At 39.1% G+C, this 20796-nt stretch overlaps 1 protein-coding gene across 2 annotated transcripts; it reads left to right on the top strand.

Moving 5' to 3' along the window:
* Positions 1-2893: 2893 nt before the first annotated feature.
* sall1b (spalt-like transcription factor 1b) lies at positions 2894-11402 on the top strand. 2 transcript variants are annotated; one of them, XM_043228064.1, is made up of 4 exons: positions 2894-5449; positions 5556-5741; positions 6715-10031; positions 10128-11402. In XM_043228064.1, the coding sequence occupies exons 2-4, from the start codon at positions 5699-5701 to the stop codon at positions 10515-10517; spliced, it is 3750 nt and encodes a 1249-aa protein (XP_043083999.1). In that variant the 5' UTR covers positions 2894-5449; positions 5556-5698; the 3' UTR covers positions 10518-11402. The 2 variants fall into 2 exon arrangements, with proteins under 2 accessions (XP_043083999.1, XP_043083998.1); XM_043228063.1 differs by having other exon boundaries at positions 2894-5741.
* Positions 11403-20796: the final 9394 nt, after the last annotated feature.

The raw sequence follows: 20796 nt of genomic DNA, 5'->3' as shown, positions 1-20796 counted from the left end.
CAGGACATGATAAAAAAAAAAGTGCTGGTTCTTGCTGATTTTTCCCAGCAGATGGCGCAGTAGAGTTATGAATTTGTATTATTATACGTTCACCCCCAGGCCTGTAGACATGACTTATTCAGACGCTTCTAGAGTCGAAACGAGCTTTAATGTAATTTATGATTTCACAGTTAGATGCATGTAGACAAAACAAAATCTAGTTATTTCTCAAATCCACATCTGTTGTAGCAGCCAAAATGTGGATGGACTTCTTCTTCTCTTCCTCTCAAAGCCTAAAAAGTCACAATAATACTGCCATAACCGGGACGGGATGTGTTCTTGTATTTTATCCCAAACAGAGGAGGGAGTGTGGACCCATGCCACATGTGGTGTGTCATCAACAAAGTTCAAAGAATGAGAGCAGACACAAAGAGACCTGCCTCTGGGCTCAAATATCGCGGGGTTATAATATCTAGAGGTATGATAATACAAATCGCACAATAAGCTGCAGTGAGCTGGAGCCAGACGACCTGCTTCGACTTACATGATTCAGCATTACTCATAAACACACTGTATGAATTTAATATCGAAAAGCTCCCTCGCAGCCAGGGGACAAATAAAGGGCTACTCGAGCCTATGATGAACGTTTGAGGGGAAACACGGGAGGAGCGTCTGAGAAATGTGCGTTGGCTGTATTGTAATCCAGAATAGTGAATTTTAAGAATTCATATAGGGTTAACGCGCTTATTCGTGTGCGGTATTCATAACAATTGGGACAATCGCATCCGACGAGTAGCCTACATGATACGCGTTTTAAGTGTTAACCGAACTTTTAGTAACCGCCACCGCGCGACACGTTTAACCCACAGTTTTCGTCTGGCAAACGCAAACGCTTTACGTTTCCGCGACGGAAGAAACGTAATGAATATTTAATGAGGAGCGCGAAGGTAGCGGTTTCCGATTGGTTGAATGACTTGCCGTATCTGTGACGTGGCGATCGGTTATAAACAGCTGTAATAATTACACTGTACAGATGGCAAATGTCAATCTGCTTCTTATTTATTAGTTTATTTATTTAAAATGTGACACACACACACACACACCCAGTGTCAAAAGCTAAAAAAAAAATATCTGTATGGCATATCCATCCCAGTCTCTTCCTGCATGCGAGATTGTTCTTATATGGAATTATTCACTTTATTGTCATTGCTGTACATGCATATCTGTTCTTAGTCACACAGAGATCGTTTATGGAGACATTTATCAAGACATTATCTAACGGCTGGGAACACCTGTGTTGATTTGGCCTCCATCATGGTTGCTGTGATGATTCAGAGCTTCTGGGAACTGTGTGTGTGTGTGTGTGTGTGTGTGTGTGTGTGTGTGTGTGTGTGTGTGTGTGTGTGTGTGTGTGTGTGTGTGTGTGTGTGTGTGTGTGTGTGTGTGTGCGTCTCAGCACTTGTGCTCCTGAGTCTGAACGAAAGCCGACCGTAGCCGAGGCTGTGAGTCAGTGTGTGTGTGATCTCAGCGTCTGAAATATGACCACATGCCGCTCTCATACGAATCACTCAGCGTCACGGAGAGCCTCACGGAGATCATTCAGCGGCCTCAGAAAGGCTCTGGATCTCATCGGATTGGATTCCAGTTAATGCACTTAAGAAAAAAAGTTGAAAAAACAATGATTTCGTCACTTCCTTTCGATGCGACACGTCTTTTTCAGTTAAAAAGTGCCATTTTTTGCACATTCAGTCACAGATATGATTCGGTCACGTCATATGAAATGTACACGTTCTGGGCATTTTTAATATTGAAAAATGCCAAGATATATGGCGTACGATCGATGTGCTTTTTTCAGCCTTTAACCAATTTTGAATATTTACATATTTAAGAAACCTTTAAGATTTTTTGACCAAAATAGTGCGTCCGTGTCGAATATAAGCAGGAACGTTCATTCCCTTGTTTGTTTGTTTCTTAAAATCACGCCGGATTTTAATGATGGCAGATAGGTTCCAAATTCATCTGCGTCGAAATAATTATTTGCGTGGATTTCTGTCTACCTCAGAACGTTTGAAAATGTATATTTTTGGAGATAAGAGTAGTATCTGGTGTTAAATGCCATCGCCGTCTAGCAGACGACGAAATTAAGCGGAAGAGTGTATTGTATTATAAAGTTTGACCAGAGAATGTCTGACATAAAAAAATCAATCCGGCTTTTTTTTTTTCCTCTTAAATATACACCCTCTGGTCCTTTTTCCAATCACGGCAGCGGAGGCAGTAAAAAAAAAAAAACGCAGGCTTGTTTTTGAGTATTCCCGAAGAAATATTCGTTCTGTCACTCACAGACCTGTCAGTCCTGAAGTCGCCCCCTCAGCGCCTGGCAGCTTTAGGGTCTGGATTTAGCGCACCGTGAGGGTCCGGCCTGACGAACGCAGCTGACGCGTCATAAATATGCGCTGCGTTTATGCAGATGTCAGACAATACCCAGCAGTGATGGCCGCTCGCTCTCGTAAAAACAAAAATGAACGGAGCAAACCTCGCGGGTTTAATTCATCCCCAAGGCCGTCCTTACCAATGAGGTATCTGCCTTTGATCAACGCTGGGGCAGTAAAAACGCGGCCTCTTTCGCGGCTCGGGGGCTCCTCGGTTGGGGTTTTTCATCTGCGAGCCCGTAAAAAAAAAAGTCGACAAATGTTGACATACAGTAAGAGTCTAGAGCGCCCGAAATGAATGGGAGAACAGTCTGAGGAGTCCATTTGGTCTCAGTTTCATCTTATTGGTGAGAAAAGTGATTTTTCTCTTCAGAGTGACATCAAAAAAGTCCTAAAAGCAAGATACAGTGACGTTTTATATTATAGGGAATACATATTCTATATCGACTTTGACTTTTGCCTCAAGAAAGTCAACTTATTAATAGTTTATATGGTAGTTCAGGTGGTAAGATTGCATTAATAGGTGCTTTCTAAATACTAATAAACACGGAATATGGTTCCCAAGCTAAAGCGATGCAACAGCAATAAATCTAAACGGTAATGCTGGTAATGTTCATATTCTTGTATTGTTTGTCGTACGAAAAAGAAGAGGCAGGGAATGAACGTATTTCACTCTTGTCCGTTGGCACTATGAAAATGAACGTGCTATTCCATCTTTCGTCCGGTGCTTTTGCGGACTGTCTAAGTAGCTCAGTCTTCACAGGATATCGAGAACGAGTGAAAAAAAGGTTTTAACGAAACCCCGGACAAAACAGCAGTGACAGGCATCAGTCCTCGCATACAAAACATACCTATGTTTTGCAATTAAGCTTTTAACAGCTGAAAATGATCTGAACTGAATTGAGTGAACTCTCGAAAATGAAGTCGCAGTATGAAGGAATGCATCGTAAAACAGTTCAACCCCAAACCGCAAAATGATGTGTAAAAGCAGGCCGTGGCTTTGAGGAAAACATCCTCTTTTTTTTTCCCGAGCAGGAAGTCCAGGGAGATAATTATGCACGTATAGTGTGAAAAACACTGGTGTCAGACAGTGCTGGCACGCTGTGTTTGTTTTTGTAGGAAGTGAAGGTGTCATTTGTCCATATCAAGTCTGTTGCTAAGGACCCTAGGCCACGGATAATAGCGCTCCCGCACAGCCCTTCATATCTAATGACTGTAAAACATGACTCATATGAGCGCAGGATGAGCACCTGGTGTGCTCCTGTTCACACAAAACCAACGTGACATACGTATTTATGTATTTGTGTGCCGCACGGAAGAACCATGAATCAAAAGATCAGGTGGACGGTAATAGTCACGTTCACGCACCATCAAAGAGCGAAGGGAAAATTCCTCACGTATAAGGTAACCCGGCTTCGGTCAACACTTCATTGTTTGCAGCAACGCAAGAAGAAGAGACAGGTAAAAATAGCTTGTTTACATCACAGTGGCATTTAATAAAATCATGTTTTTTTCGAAAAACAGACAACCATGCAAAATATATCATTAGGCTCTCTGAGGCAGCGTGGCTCATCGTCTATTAATGCATTTGATTATAATGACTTGTACTGGACACAGTCAACTTTTAAGGGCCTTGTGCGTGTGTGTGTGTGTGTGTGTGTGTGTGCGTGTGTGTGGTTTTAGAGGTGAATGAGTTAATCAAAAGTGGGCTGGAAATAATGAATGTGTGTTTGCGTTGCCAACTGAAGTCACTAGCCTACATGCTAAAAATAATTGTAGTCTGTAATGCAGGCTGGCTAGCGGCACTGAATTATGAATATGATACAATTTCCCTTTTTATTTTGTCAGTTTTCCTTCCATTTTATGTTGCAAAAGACTATTTCCATCCAAAACCATTTATTTTCGAACAGAACAGAAATCTCAAGCGAATAAATAAAGCAGGAGGCATAATTAAGCTCAAAAATAAATGGACGATTTATACTTGTATCTATTTAATTTTCAGTCTCTAATTAAAAACTAGGTAAAAAAAAAAACTGTATAACAAACCGTGAGCTTTGTGTGAGGGAAAGACACAAGCGTTAATTGTTGTTCGCTAAAAGAATCGATTCTGTTGATTCGGTTAACACGACGAGTTTACAATGATTCGTTCACCAACCGAACCGATTCTCGAGTTCATTTCACCGATTAAATGGATCACTGGAGGGAACACAGCGACCTGAATTAAGGTCTACTTCTCTCACAAAGTTGTCACACTTTTTCAAAAGACCTATCATACTGTCTTGTTGAGGACATTAATGACACTTTGTTGTGATGTCGCGTCCTTTTTAGGCACTGGAGGCTAAGCCTGTTCATTAATGAATTATGAAAGAATTCAGAAAGAATTCATGGGGGTTTTGGTGACACGAGGGTGAGTAAATGATGACTGGTTTATGGTTAGACCTTTGTTGTGCTGTAATTACAAAAACTTAAATAAACAGTTTACAGTTGAATTTCGAAGTAGAGATAGATTTTCCTGGAAATTAAGCATTTCTTTTAAATTTAATCACTCTTTACTATATAGGGAACACTTTACAATAAATTCCATGAAGGTCATCATTTCGATGTTTAACAGATATTAGTTAATGGCATTAAAGTACGAAAGGATATAAAGGTACGTTAACTATGTATATGTTTAGCATTAGCCATTTATGTGTTTAGACTTATTAAGATATATTATAAAGTGTTACTAGGTTACATCACTGCGGTTTTGTGTTACTGCCTGTGAAACAATAATCCTTTACATTAGCAGCCACTGATTCATGCTCTCATACACGCTTTAATGAGCACAGTCTACGCTACGCCTATCTGAAACGCATTGACCAATAGGATCGCCGGTGGCCCTAGCCGCGAGCCGTGTTGGCCAATAGGAACATCTAAGGGCGGGGCTGAACTCTCTCAACGCTGTCAAAGAATTTCCTCATGGATTTGCGGTCTTGGAGTTGTCATGTTTTGAGTTGTGGGAGTGTGTTTAATTTGGATATTGTGAGCGACAGAGCGGTGATGTATGAACGGCTTTCGCTTATTTAACTTATTTAATTCTTTGCTGACATCACTGTGATTAGCGCATTCCTGTCGCAACTTCATCTCTGCCAACTTATTATTTCTCAGTTATGACGCCTATGTAAACAGTCCCGCGGTAGGTTCACCCTGACCGGGGCTCACTGACAAGGATGCTTTGGGTCGGTCACTGATTGCTTTTAATGTAAGGACACTTGTGGATTCTTCAGGAAGAAAACGGGTTTTATTCCAGCATGTCCCGGAGGAAACAGGCTAAGCCACAGTATGTTTTCACCGGTAAGTTTTGAGTCACTTTTGAAAAAAGTACCTAATGTGTGCAACATTTCTTTGTTGTCCGCGGATTGTAATACAAAGCAATTACTACAACTCTTTTTTTTTTTTTTTTTTTTTTTTTTTTACATTGTTACAACAACTCAATCCACAACTCCCAGATACCATTATGACACTAGTTAAGAAAAGTTGTAATATTGAAAAGTTGTAATAGTTGTAATCCAATCGTTTTATTGTATATTGTGTGTGTGTGTGTGTGTGTGTGTGTGTGTGTGTGTGTGCCTCAGAAAATAGTCAATACTTGTCAATACCTAGTTGTCCCGCATTTTAAACACTGTTCTCTTATGGCATGAATTTCACCATATTACAAAAAAAAAAAAGAAAAAGAAATAAAAGTAACATAATGTGTGACTTTATCTACCTGGTAGGGAAACAAGACGTTGTCATTTTGAAATCTACATTTTTACAAATATAAATAAAAATTTTGATGTTGGAAAAAATAGTCATACATTTTTTATGTGTCAACATCTATAAAGGAACATTTTGTCATTTTGTATCAAACTAGCTTGTCCCTACTAAGTGGGGCTAGTTTAATGTTGCAAATTTTACATTTTTTAAAATTCATTGTTGTATAGATAGTGTATAGAAAAACAGATCTTATTATTGTAACCTACTAATAGATAGTTCGCACTGTTCAACTTTATATGATCTGCATTATAGTGGAAATAAGTTATTATAAACGGTAACCATATTTTGCTAAATAATCAATGTTATACTTGATACAATACAAAAATATATAAATGTTAGGTTTGGAAACTATAAAGCAATTTTAGAGAAAGAATTGTATTTTCCCATTATGTCATGAAATGTGTTAAAAAGATGCATGCTACTGTGTGTTGTCTTTTACATTGAGTTGCTATCTAATATGATCTCGTTTAAAAAAAAAAAAATGTATCTTTTTATCTTCTTGAAAATTTAGATCATACAATGGAGAATGACCCCATTCCAAACTACGATGTCCATATCTGTGAACAATGCTGTGCTGAATTTTCCAGTACGACAGACCTATACCAACATCAAAAACACTGTTCAAAAGATCAGTTAGTTCTAATAATAAGTGAAAACGAAAGCCTAGATTCTCCACCTTCTGGCCTCACAATTAATTCACCATTCTTCAACACCGAGGAGAATTTGGATGGAGCGGCAAGTAACGACTATACAGAAGAACTTTGTGACTTTTCAAATGATGGATCATCGGTAGAAGCTGAAGAATCCTTACACGCGTTTCAAAACAGTAGTCATGACATTGGCAAAAAGTTTCGTTTATATCACGATAATGAAAACAGTGTTTATGTTGATAGTACAGATTTATCGACTGTATTACCTCAAGAAAATACCTTACTTGAGTTATGTAAATTATCAGCCATTAATAGCAATGTCTTCATTGAGAACCTAGAAAACACTAAAGTTGCTGTTGCTCAGTTCTCACATGAAACCAGTTTAAATCCAAAGACAAGCTGCAGAGATCGTAGCGACAGCAAAATGGCTGCATCTGGTTTGATTGAGCAGCTGTTAACACTGCAGGAACAGCAGGTGCAGCAGTTAAAACTAATTGAAGAAATTCGACGCCAAATAATGCTATTAGCATCCCAAAATTCTGATACTCCCGTGGCCACAAATACCTACAATGGTCTGTCTCAAACCAGTTCGCTGATAAAACTAAGTTCACACCTCTCTGAACAACTCACAGCAGCTGCTGGGCTGGTAGAAAACCTAGCTGCTAATGTTAAACCGTCTAAACAAGTTATTTCACAAAACACACAAGATGACTTAAGGGGTGATAAAGGAAACTTCCACATAATTGATGAAAACAGAGGAAACCCATCAAAGGTCGGTAGTGATCTGTGTAGTAATCAGTCTTTGAATGGCAACACAGTCATTGATACAGCTGATGGCACAACTCATTTAAAAAATCCTGCACAATCTCCTGCGTCAATTACAGATGGGTTTCTAAACAAACTCGAATTGCCCCATAAACCGAACGGCTTTAATATGTCTGCAAACACCTTGCCTAGTATTGGGGCAATTGTGGAGGACCTGAATGCTTTGACTGCCCTAGCCCAGCATAGGAAAGTCAAACCCCTCAACGTAAGTGTATGTGAACACAAGAGACCATCTGAAGATTGTATATTCAAGCACAAATGCAGGTTCTGTGCCAAAGTATTTGGAAGTGACAGTGCTTTGCAGATACACCTGCGTTCTCACACTGGAGAGCGACCCTACAAATGTAACATATGTGGAAATCGGTTTTCCACCCGTGGAAATCTCAAAGTCCATTTCCAGCGTCACAAGGAGAAGTATCCTAACATACTAATGAATCCTTATCCAGTTCCAGAGCATTTAGATAACGTCCCAACCAACACAGGTATTCCATATGGGATGTCTCTGCCTCCTGAGAAGGCTGCTCTCAACTGGTTGGATAGTAAATCTTTAGTAGGTAACTCACTTGGCTTTAGGCTGCCATCATCTTTGCCAAGTCTTCTACCCATCATTAAAAAAGAGGACGAAGGGGTATCAATAACTAAACATCATAGTCCTGTTGTCAGTGAGGTGTGTGAGACAAGTAATGGACATCCAGAGGGATTTAGTCGTAGCCCTCCCCTAATTTCAAATCAGAAATTTCATGAGGTTACACAACCCTTGAGTGTTGCTACCTTACTAAGCTCCTCAGGGGAAGGTTCAAGAGATAACATTGCTATTAATACCTCGGTCAATACAACATTAATAACCGAGCTAAAATCAGAGCAGCTTGAAAACAGGTGTCTTTTTGCAAGTCTTCCGAATCCTCCTGGAGCATCTGAAACTTCAAAGCTGGAGCAGTTGGTGGAGAACATTGACAAGAAGTCTACTGACCCCAATGAGTGTGCAATCTGCCACCGAGTTCTTAGCTGTCAAAGTGCTCTTAAAATGCATTACCGCACACATACCGGAGAAAGGCCATTCAAATGCAGAATATGTGGACGGGCATTTACAACCAAGGGCAATCTCAAAACACACTACAGCATTCATCGTTCCATGACACCTCTTAGAATACAGCACTCATGCCCCATATGTCAAGAAAAGTTTACAAATGCAATGGTTCTACAGCAGCATATCCATATGCATATGGGTGGTCACATTCCCAATGTCCCATTGCACGATAGCTGTGCAGAACCAATGGATCAGGATATTGACTCAGTAGATGATAGGACTTTAGAAGAGGATACCTTGTCCAGTGAGTACATGGATATTATGGAAGGTGCATCTGATTCAAAATACCCAGCCTCTTTACCGGACAGTCTATGTTCTTCACCTGCTTCTTCTGAGTTTGCCATGGCAACTGGGTCAGAGAGTCAGATTGCGGGTTTAAATGTGGAAAATTTGTCAAATGTCAATAAATTGACTTTGGGGAATGGATCAGTGGATGGAGAACGCTCAACCCTGAGATTATCTTCACTAGATAGTGACCAGGAGAGTGCAGGGAAAAGGATTTCAGCCATCACTGAGACGACACCCTCCTGGAACCCATCCTCCCCCAATGGCTCTGTTTTTGAAAGGCAAGGATACACTACAACTGACAGAAATCTGAACTCTGCTGAATCAAAAATCTCAAGCCTACATCCAAATCTTACAGTGTCTAGATTACTTGATGGAACATCTGGGGATTCACCAAAAGATAGCTTGACCATGATTTTTCCATTTAATGAGCGAGGATCCCTAAAAAGCAATGTTTGTGATATCTGCAACAAGACATTTGCCTGTCAAAGTGCTCTGGATATTCATTACCGAAGTCACACCAAAGAGCGACCATTCATCTGCACTTCATGCAATAGAGGGTTCTCAACCAAAGGCAACCTTAAACAGCACATGCTTACCCACCAAATGCGAGAGTTACCTTCACAGTTATTTCAGCCAGCAAATCAGATTCTGATTTTTCCACCAAATCAGTTTCTACCCTCTATGGAACCAATTATTCCCCCGAAAAGGATTGACCACAATGGCCTCATCAAAAAACATCCTAAAGATTCACACACAGGTGTAGTTAGCTCAACTGCTTCCACATTGCCTGCACTTTCTACACCAACATTAACAGCAACACCACTTCGGCGAACAGCTAAACAGCACTTCTGCCACACTTGTGGGAAGACCTTCTCTTCTTCAAGTGCACTGCAAATTCATGAAAGAACCCACACTGGTGAGAAACCCTTTGCCTGCAACATATGTGGACGTGCATTTACCACGAAAGGAAATTTGAAGGTACAGCAGTTAAAAGTGGTTAAATATGTTCAGTTGTAGCATTCCAGACACCTCACAACCAATTACCTACTGGCATTTTTCTTGTTTTCTATCTAGGTTCATATGGGGACTCACATGTGGAGCAGTTCTCCAGCCAGACGAGGTCGCAGACTTTCTGTTGATGGTCCATTCCTAAGAACCAGTTCTGAGCAATTTCAGGACTCTTCCCCAAAAGATGTTGTGGGTAAAGTGCATAACAGAAATTCCTTAGGCCTCTGGAGCCAATATACCTCTCTCACAAGTGGTTTGGGTGCAAGAACAAATGAAATACCTGTAATTCAAAATGGTGTCATACCTCACCTGTCAATTTCTGCTGGGCAACTGGAGAACATGGAAAAATTACAACTCAACAGAGCTTTACCTTGGCTTGAGAGATTGAGCGAAAATGGTGCAACTTTTCATTTCCGGAAACTGGTAGAAGACAACAAAACAACAGTTACAAATTGATTTTCGTCTTTCAGGGTGCAAACCTGTACATTCAAATGTGATGCAATTTCATATATTTGTTGTTTCTTTAGGGTTTTGTACAAGTGTACCCTATGTAGTGACAACAATACAAATTCTGCTGTTGGTTGATGTTCCCTAGTTAGATCTTCACAATTGAAGTAGTGTTGATTGTATTTTTTTTATTATTTTGATGCTTTTTGTTGTTTTGCTGAGGAACATTCTAAGTGTTATGCAGCTACGATTTATTTTACAATTAAGTTTTGTTTGTTTTTTAATAACTGAAGGTATTCATCCAGTACATCTGCTGAAATGATTTGTGATGAGGTATGTTTGTACCATGGATAAATGAATCCCTATTTCTTATCAAAAACTACTTATCAGTCAGTGTTTCACATTAATATATTTTGTGCTTGAATTCTGTGTTCTTTTATGCGTACAGTATTTAGGTTGTAAATGTAAACACTTAACCATACTAAAACTATTTATTTTTATTTTTTACCAATATACATTTATATTGTTACATTGGAGGAACCGTTATGTGTGACGTTACTTTATGTTGTGGCATCATGTCTTGTATATTATGGCAACTGCATAAGTTCTCAAAGCCATTTTCCATTTCTGTGCATTTGGCTTATAACAAAGCATGAATTATTTCATTTCCCGTTTGATTAAAAGGAGTGTGCTTTTGTAATTTTACTTAGTCATAGCATATGAGTGTCTATACCTTCAAGCGCCTGTCTTCTCTTTTACTGATTTACCTTTAACAAAGAAATGATTCTTTCCCTACTTCCACACAAGCAGAATTCATGCCCTTTCTCTACTGATAAAAATCTAGGTCACCTTGTCCTCTGCATTTACATTTCAATAAACTTACCAATAATAACACATTGTGTTAATACGCAACGATCTTTGCCAATGGAAGATGATACTTCTACAACCAAACAGAATAATAGAGGCCATTCATCGAGCAGGTACGACTCATCAGCTCTACCTCATGTTTGAAAACCACACGGACAGATGGTCAGCAAAGCGTTTGTCGTCTGGACTCTGAAAGTCTGTTTAATAGGTGAAAAAAAGTGCTTTTAGCAATTTGTGAGTGTTGTGGTCATTATTACCGTGATCATTGTTCACATGTCTAATGCGCTACGATATGGCTACTTTTTTAATTGTATCTGCTATCAGAGGTGGCTGACCCCTACTGAGTCTTGGTCTCTCCAAAGATTTATTCCTCATTTCAATTGTAACGAGAAACTAAATAGGCATATAAAGCGTGCAGAGCAGTTCCAGCAAGTTCTATTCCTCCATATGGAAAAATCCTGTATATCCAAAAACATCATTGAGATCCGTTGAGTAGTATGTCCACAATAATACAACATACCAAATCCCTCAGTGAATAAGATCTGCCTTCTTAACTGTCAAAGTCTATTAGACACTCTTCCCAGCTCAGAGACCAGCTGACGCGAACCCAACACCATCCCGCCTGCCACCATTAGCATTATAAAATGAGCAATCAGCTAGAATGAAGCTCAAGGGAGTCCAGAGCTCTCCAGATACATATCTGATTCAAGCAGATGGGAGGCACCGGAGGTGCAAGCAGGCGGATAAAGACCTGACGGCTGACTAGGGTTCAGATGATGTTTTACATCCCCAGATCTACCAGATACATGGATGCTGCCAAAATGGTGGCTTGGCTTCATCCTAATATCAAAAACAGAAATTATTTCTCATAGCGTATGTACCAGCTTTCGACGAAACTCACAAAACATGTATGTCCGGGTTATATTTATTATTTTTTTGTAATGGAAAACAATGATACATATATTACGAATTTTGTACTTATACCTAAAGCAATATTTGTTGTACTGCCTTTAATGTGTAAAATAGTAACACAAATTCTGTATAACATGAATAAAACTCCAAAAAAACTAAGATTTTATCAGAATGATTAAAAGATAATAACTGTATGTTAAAGTTGAGAATTTTAGGTTAAATGTAATTAAGAAAAAATCTTAATGTTTCTAAAAATTGGTTATAATTTTCCTTTACAATTATATAGGGGATGTCAAAGGGACTGCGTTGTGTTGTGACAGTAATATTACAAGAATTTCAGACAGACGTTAGATTAAGTAAAAAAAAAACATCATTCTTATGTAATTGAATCTTGCTGTATTAGAACTTATTTCGTTGAATTAGGTTGAGAACTATATGTAACTCTCTCTCTCTCATGTTTTAAAGGAAGGACGGTGACATGAAAAACAGAGAATGACACAAGAGCCGTCGAACTGTCCACAGGCCGGACAGCTTTTTCTAAGAACTCATCACAGAGGAACAAAACAGCGCTTTTCCAATCATCACATATTTCTGTTCAAAACTGCTGACATCAGCCACTGTTTACAATGCAAAGAAAGAATTTCCTGTGTAAGCATTTTGCCTGCGATCATCACACTTTTGTTGGCCTGACAATGGAAATATTCAATAACAGAGCAACGGCCAAATCTCCAGCGGGGCTTAAACGTATCCAGCCCGAACCCCCGACTATTGATAACACTGTGATTATGGCATTGTGTTAGGCATCCGTACGGCTCAGATCATATCTGATCATAAACGCTGCGTGGGCTCTTTGATGACCATGGGATCAGTCGGTGCTGCTGTATAGAATAACATGCACGGGACAGCTGAGTTTGCCATTTTTTGATTGTGACACACGGAAGGGGACCGTATCCCAAATATGGTGGCACTACGGTAGAGCAGCTTCGACCCTTTGATTGATATTAACTATCATTCCATTTTATTTTTTCTACATTTTATGTCAATGACATTTAGCTGGAGTGACTTATTAAGTAGTTAAATTATTTGTTTGTTAAATTATTAAATGTTTTCCATTTTTAAAAATGACAGTCGCGTTGTGTTTTAAGACAAAAATTTTCATTTTTATTACACTTCTAATTCACTGCTAGTTTCGATATTGGGGATCATGGATGTAGAATATGGCCATGCTTTAACAGCAAAAAAAATGTTAATAAATAGGCATGCTAATAAGCAACTAGTAGAATTGAACGCTGCAATAGGGTCAAATATGATATTTCGATATTAACTGGATTTTTACTTGGTGATCATGAGTGACCTTTGCGAGTCTTGGCAGCACAGTTGCGATGGTTTCTACGTGGTTCTCGTTGATCTCTTGGACGTCAAACGTCTAAACATAACTCATAAACGTGCATTGTACCACAAATGTTGTAAAAAAGATGAATGTCCTTATGACTGTAAACTCAAAATACGACGTTAAAGGGACAGTCCGCCCAAAAAACGGACATTTGTGTTTGTGCAATGCTATTCAAAGACAATTTTGGACAGTTTCCAAACCGATCTTCTTTATTGAAAGCCCCGTTAACCTTGAACGATATTTCAAACATGCTCTAAATATGTTTTCGTTCCCCGACTCCTTCGAGATCTATGATGTGCGTTTAAAGCCGTGTGTCAAAGAGCAGCGAACTGAATAAAACGGCGCTTATCTGACTAATCTCCGCGAATGCGACAGCTATGGAGAGCCGCTCTCCTTGACATTGAATCAAACCCCAGAAATGTATGCAGAAATATAGGCAAATGTGCTGTTTTCCATAGGCAGCAGTCATTTGTAAATGCCAGTGCATCTGAGGCCTAATAAAGTGTGATATGAGCGGCGTTGTGATGCACAGAGAGCGGATGTATTGCAGTGATGAATGGCCCCATGCCTCTTTGTGTCTGTGTTTCTGTAATTAACCGCCCTCGTACCCAAGTGTCATTGCTATGAGGTCATTTAGGTCGGATTTAGCGTAGCTATACTGTCCAAGTATAACAAATCAAGCGTGTTAATCTAATAAGTTAATCGATCGTTTTAGTATTTTAGTGTGTTTCGGCATATACAGTATTTTAGAAAGTTAAACTAAAAGTAAATGAGAAATGTTTGTTTTTGTTGTTTTTCATTTTTATCTTATGTCTTGTAACATTAAGTTAGCCGTTTAAGAGGGTGCGGACAAATCATAACTTTAATATAAAGAATATTTCTCTTTGGTCTTGAGACTTTTACAACTTCAGGGATCTTATCCATGCACCAACAGCTTGTAACACGGCTAAGAGAAAGCGAAACTTGAAATCTTTTTTAAATATTGAATTATGTTTATTTTCATACCCCACTGGCAAGTTTTTTTTGTTTCGATTTTTTTGAAGATGATGTTGAGTACTAGAAAAAAGCGAGCAAAAATAAAAGCAAACTCAATTTTTACTGGAAAATGTTCCTTTTTTTTCAGGTGATGAATGATAAAACATTGACTCAGATTTAAAGAGTCTGAACATTTAAAGCGGCAGGGGCTTAGAACAAACAGAACCGTATTGTGCGTTGGTGTGCTGCATTTATTGTCCTTTGTGCTTCGAACAATTATGTTTTGCATTGTAAAATAACCACTCGGTAATGCTTTTTGCAAACACTTTTCACATTAAGAAGGTCAAAGTGCATCCTCGTGAATCATGCGAAGGGGACGTGTTGTATGCATTCATATGTGAGCGGTGCGGACAGCTGAAATGGACATGAATCTGTCAGAACTCTCCTCTCCGGTGTGCGTCTATATCCACACACATCAGCGTCATAATCACCTCAGGTCAGCGCCTCGCCGGCACAGGCCACATTAGAATCACAAAACACCAAACAGTCGCGGCGCATGAGGTGACATGAAGCCTGGGAGGGGGCAAACTGCGCCGGGGCAGATCTGTCACTAAAATGATGATGTTTGAGCGCTTCTTGACAGGCTTGACATGGAGGAGGAAAAGATTTAAGCAGTGGGATGCTGATACACGTGCTCTTTTGTCCATTTGATGGGTTAGATAGATAGATAGACAGATATGTAGATGGTGAACGGATAGATAGATAGATAGATAGATAGATGATAGATGATAGATGATAGATAGACAGACAGACAGACAGACAGACAGACAGACAGACAGACAGACAGACAGATAGATAGATAGATAGATAGATAGATAGATAGATAGATAGACAGACAGACAGACAGACAGACAGATAGATAGACAGACAGATAGACAGATAGATAGATAGATAGATAGGCAGACAGACAGACAGACAGATAGACAGATAGATAGACAGACAGACAGACAGATGATAGATAGATAGGCAGACAGACAGACAGATGATAGATAGATAGGCAGACAGACAGACAGATGATAGACAGACAGATAGATAGATAGATAGACAGACAGACAGACAGACAGATGATAGATAGATAGACAGACAGACAGATGATAGACAGACAGACAGACAGACAGACAGACAGACAGATGATAGATAGACAGACAGACGGACAGACAGACAGATGATAGATAGATAGACAGACAGATGATAGATAGATAGACAGACAGACAGACAGATGATAGATAGATAGACAGACAGACAGACAGATGATAGATAGATAGACAGACAGACGATAGACAGACAGACGATAGACAGACAGACAGACAGACAGACAGACAGACAGACAGACAGACAGACAGACAGACAGACAGACAGATAGATAGATAGATAGATAGATAGATAGATAGACAGACAGACGATAGATAGATAGATAGATAGATAGATAGATAGACAGATGATAGATAGATAGATAGATAGACAGACAGATGATAGATAGACAGACAGACAGACAGACAGATGATAGATAGACAGACAGACAGATGATAGACAGACATACAGATAGATAGATAGATAGATAGATAGATAGATAGATAGATAGATAGATATATAGATAGATAGATAGCAGGATAACATTTTGAATGAACTGTACATCTGTCACTCACAGACTCGTTCACATCTAGCTCAATTTGTCGTCTACGGTCTATTGTTACATTTTTGTCTTAGTCTGGGGTCAAGGACAAACACAATGCATCTTTATGCTTCCTCCAGACATATCTCAGAATTATGACCACATATCTCCTGATAATAAAATTTGGCAGGCAATTTTAACACAACATCCCGACTCGTGAAATTGCATATTTTGTGTCGCCTTATTCAACAGCGCCCATTGTTTTGGGCCGTCAGCATTCTACAATTAAAAAAAAAAAAAAAAAAGATTTTTACCACGTATGTTCAAGAACGCCGACAAAAATCATGCGCGTTTTATCAATAAAAACTCATCTTCGTATCAGCGTGCCCAGAAGGGACAGTCCAGGTTTTCAGGTCTCTATGACAAAAGGTGCTTGTAGTTTTCAGGGCGTACCTGGCATTGACAGTAATATATGTGTGGATGATCCTGGCTGCAGGGGCTGATGGGACTCCTGCCTGTCTGAATAAATATCAAGCCTTGTCATTGCGGCCTCATATCATACGCAGCACACCTGATCTCCTCTACTTCACAGAGACGATATTTGCCTCTATACATGTTAATAAAGCATTTTAAAGTGCCTTTGGCTAGCGCTGCCCCGGCATGTGCGCGACCAGTCAGTGTTTGAGAGATCCTTTACGTTTTTATACTGCTTCACACTAAGCCGGTGTGACTGCCTTTCAGTTTCACTTAGCTCCCGTACGAATCTCGAATTTCCCCCCCAAAAAAAGTTATTATGATTTTGAGGCTTGTGGAATTTCCATATTTCCGTCCCTACGCTTTTCCAATAGATGTTGCTAGCCTTGCTATATAATATTCATCGACACCCGTTGAAACTCTTGACGATATGTCAACAAATGTTGTTTTTCACTGATTTGCAATAAATGAAAAAAAATGGATGAGACAGTCGTGAGTAGCATTTGCCGGTAAGTCTGCTACCACTCACGCAGGAAGTCGTCCACATCCAAACTTATTTTGTCGTATATTTGCATGCGACGGGAACATGTCTGCATTCCAAAAAGATGCAAATTAATCGGTATCGATGTAGGTAGTGATTGTCGACAATACAATTTAGTTTGGCTTTTGTTTATTGCTACGATACAGCTTGCCAAGAAAATACCTTTCTTGTAGCTTTTTAAAATGATATGTTCTGGAAACCACATTCATGATTCCCTGAGATACACAGATAAAACATTAATTACCCAGCTAATTGCCATGGTTACATTTTTTTAATTATTTTCATTACATTGTAATAACACTTAAAATGCAATGTGAATTTTAAATTCTAAATTGTTTAACGACTAAAACTAGTTTAAGAAAAACGCACACGCACGCATACATACGTACATACATAAAATAATTATAATTATTATTAATATCATGAAGCTGCAATTTCCTAATAATAGTAATTAAAAGAAATTTCAAAAAGAAATGAATACAGTCATGGCCAAAAATATTAGCACCCTTGCAATTCTGTAAAAAAAAATTGTTCCAGTTGAAAATGTTGGGGTATTCAAGTGTTTATTGCTATTGTTTACGCTGAGCAAAAAAGTCAAACTTGCTAAAATTTCACACTGAGCAAAATCAATCACTTTTATTTATATAGTATAATAATAAAAACATTTAATAATTGCTTTTCAAGCACGTGATGCTCCTGTACATTTTAACGTTCCACACAGCACAGATTAGACAAAAGTAGAGCTTTTTGGTGAAGGACATCGTGGAATTGTTTACCTAAAAAGAAATGAGGCCTTCAAAGAAACGAACAAAGTCCCTACAGTCAAACATGGTGAAGGTTCAAAACTCCTTCGGTAAGCAATTGATTTCAGTTATTTTATTTTTCAAAGGGAGTGTTACCAAATATTAATTTAAGGCTGTCAATAATTTTGTCCAGTGCCTTTTTTTGGTTTCCGTGTGGAACTGTATCAATCAAAAGCAAACAACACATCAGTACCGAAACGGGGTTTTTTGATAAGGGTGCCAATACTTTTGACCATGACCGCATAAACACGCAAGTCTGAGAATAAAGCCTGTAAGGAAAAAGGTTTTTTATTCGGCGATGGAAACAGACTTCCCTAGTATGTCACCAATTTTCCTAAACATAAAATATGAAATATAGTTACAAAATGTCTTGAGAGTCATCCAAACCCCTAAAACAAGTGTGCAAACCCCATCTGCTAAAGAATCGTCTACTCTGATACGCGCAGCATCTCTGTGGTGACCCAGCTGTTGGTTTTCCTCTGAGAGAACGCAGGCCTTGAAACATGGAGCGGTAGGTTTTCGACATCCCACTCTGCTCTCGGTTTTATCCCAGAAAACCCAAACAACTACTAATGCTGTGGAAGAAAACGTGACGGCTCGGCGCACTAGAGCGGACCGCCTCTCACAGTCGACTACTGTACTGGACAGATAATACAGTGCCCACTAATTAGTTCCTGTCTTTTGAGGTGAAGAATGCGATCTGGTTGTGAATGGTCAGCCGCCCCTTGATTTCGATTACGTCATCTGTCTAAATCTATACGGCTACAGAACTGTAACAATGAAGAGTGTTGAGAATTCGATAAAAGCGGTAACCCGGGCTCATGAAAAAAAGCATTTGGTAAAATGACTTTTGGCTCATTTTTTATTGACAGTGTCGAGTAAGCGGTGCTAATGGCGCATTCAGTTTTATCCAATTGTATCCAATTTGTACGTTTACATGATTTTTACTAAAAAGGCTAAATTAGCATTAGAGCGCAATTCTAGACAGATTATGGCGATACCAATAGCAGCGATAATCACATCCTGCTTTAAGACAACTGTTTTTTTTGAGGAGGTGTTTAATAATGGCCGCCAATACCGGTAATTCGATGAGCGCAATTGTTAGCGAATCACGCTACCTGATTCGTTTTAATACTTTCCTCCCATAAATATTGCGTCTGAAAGAGAAATGCCCATTCTGTAAGGTTAGTTACAGAATATTAAATCCTCAGCGTACTATTTTAACGGCAAAACTGCACGCGTTCTCTTAAAGTGACAGACTTTTTTAATGTTAATCAAACAGCAAAAACCAATGGAATCTCTCGCTGCTTTTGATCGAACAGCTTTTGTAACTTTAAAGGGCCCTCAGAATCATCCTAAACTAAGCCTTGTTTACGGCGCCCCGATGAAAAGGGATTACATTTGCTGGTGTTTTATCTCCTCCGATGTTCGTTTCAGCCGGGAACCGCATTTTGAGTCGCATTTAAATTTGTACATTTCCTAAAACGTAGGCACATATAGGGACGTTTTTCGGTCTTAACCGAAAGGACAGGCTCGAAACGCAGGGCTGGGAAGAAGCCAAGAACACAACCTGGCGACAAGAAGCGTTTGACACCTGCACGGAGATCAACCAATAACATTTACATGTACACATTTAAATAAAGCCTTAAAGGTACAGTATCAAAACAAGCCTGTTAAATTGTATTTAAAAGAGAGAGAGAGAGAGAGAGAGAGAGAGAGAGAGAGTAAAAGTCTATTTTTGGTGTTAGTTAAAGGTTTGAATGGAATGTTATGACACTTTTATGATGGTGCCGCAGAGTCATAAAGCCTCAGCATGACAAATGCTCGGCAGCTGATACACTTCCCATCAGTGTCTGCTAACACAGATATGTTAATTTATTTCCCTTTACCTTTTACAATTTTGTCTCCGGGCTATTCATCTCTTTATAGTGTTTCGATGGCCAGATAAAGCCATGCATCATCCTCTTGTCATTTTTGAAGCCAAATGTTAATCAATAAATCATGCGACCCAAAACGGCCCGGCTATGATATTTCGCGGATCGGAGAGATGCGCGCGTACAGCCATTTGTTTTCAGGGACGTATATATGTCCGCGCCAGGAGCAGACGGCACATGTAAATGCAACAAAGCATCAAAATTCATTAATGCCGTGAAGGAAATCTTATCAGCGCGACACATTGGCATGTAGTCATGTGTATCAGCTCAGAAGATCATAAATTAGCTGTTGTCTCACAGTCATTTCACCTTGAAGAGACTTTTGAGTGCTTATAGCTGCATTTGAACTCAGGATACATCTATATATATATATATATATATATATATATATATATCAATATATATATATATATATATATATATATATATATAGAAGAACAAAAATGGTTAAATAAATAACTATTTGCACAAACAAACGCCTCAGTTCTGGAGTATGAATAATGTTCATTTCAGATGACACATCTTATTAACATCTCCAGTGCAGCTCTGAGCTCCACAATGAAGCAGTCTAAGATCTCACAGCTGGTCCGCACGGACCGCACTGACCCCAGACCACCCCTGGACGAACAAAACACGACTTATGCTGCGAACAATAGAATATGTATGTATCAAAACTAATAAATAGATACCAGGGCTCGGGCTGGCACGTCAGACACA

Source organism: Puntigrus tetrazona, chromosome 25 (genome assembly GCF_018831695.1).
Source record: "Puntigrus tetrazona isolate hp1 chromosome 25, ASM1883169v1, whole genome shotgun sequence".
NCBI classification, from domain to species: domain Eukaryota; kingdom Metazoa; phylum Chordata; class Actinopteri; order Cypriniformes; family Cyprinidae; genus Puntigrus; species Puntigrus tetrazona.
Note: the sequence above shows the minus strand (reverse complement) of the source record. Positions and strands in the feature narration are given on the sequence as shown.

Excerpts from the sequence above, each read along its gene's own strand:
- sall1b (XM_043228064.1), top strand. The coding sequence starts at position 5,699 with ATGTCCCGGAGGAAACAGGCTAAGCCACAGTATGTTTTCACCG. Across the intron at positions 5,742-6,714 it reads GCCACAGTATGTTTTCACCG|ATCATACAATGGAGAATGAC; the intron begins GTAAGTTTTGAG and ends TTGAAAATTTAG. Across the intron at positions 10,032-10,127 it reads CCACGAAAGGAAATTTGAAG|GTTCATATGGGGACTCACAT; the intron begins GTACAGCAGTTA and ends TTTTCTATCTAG.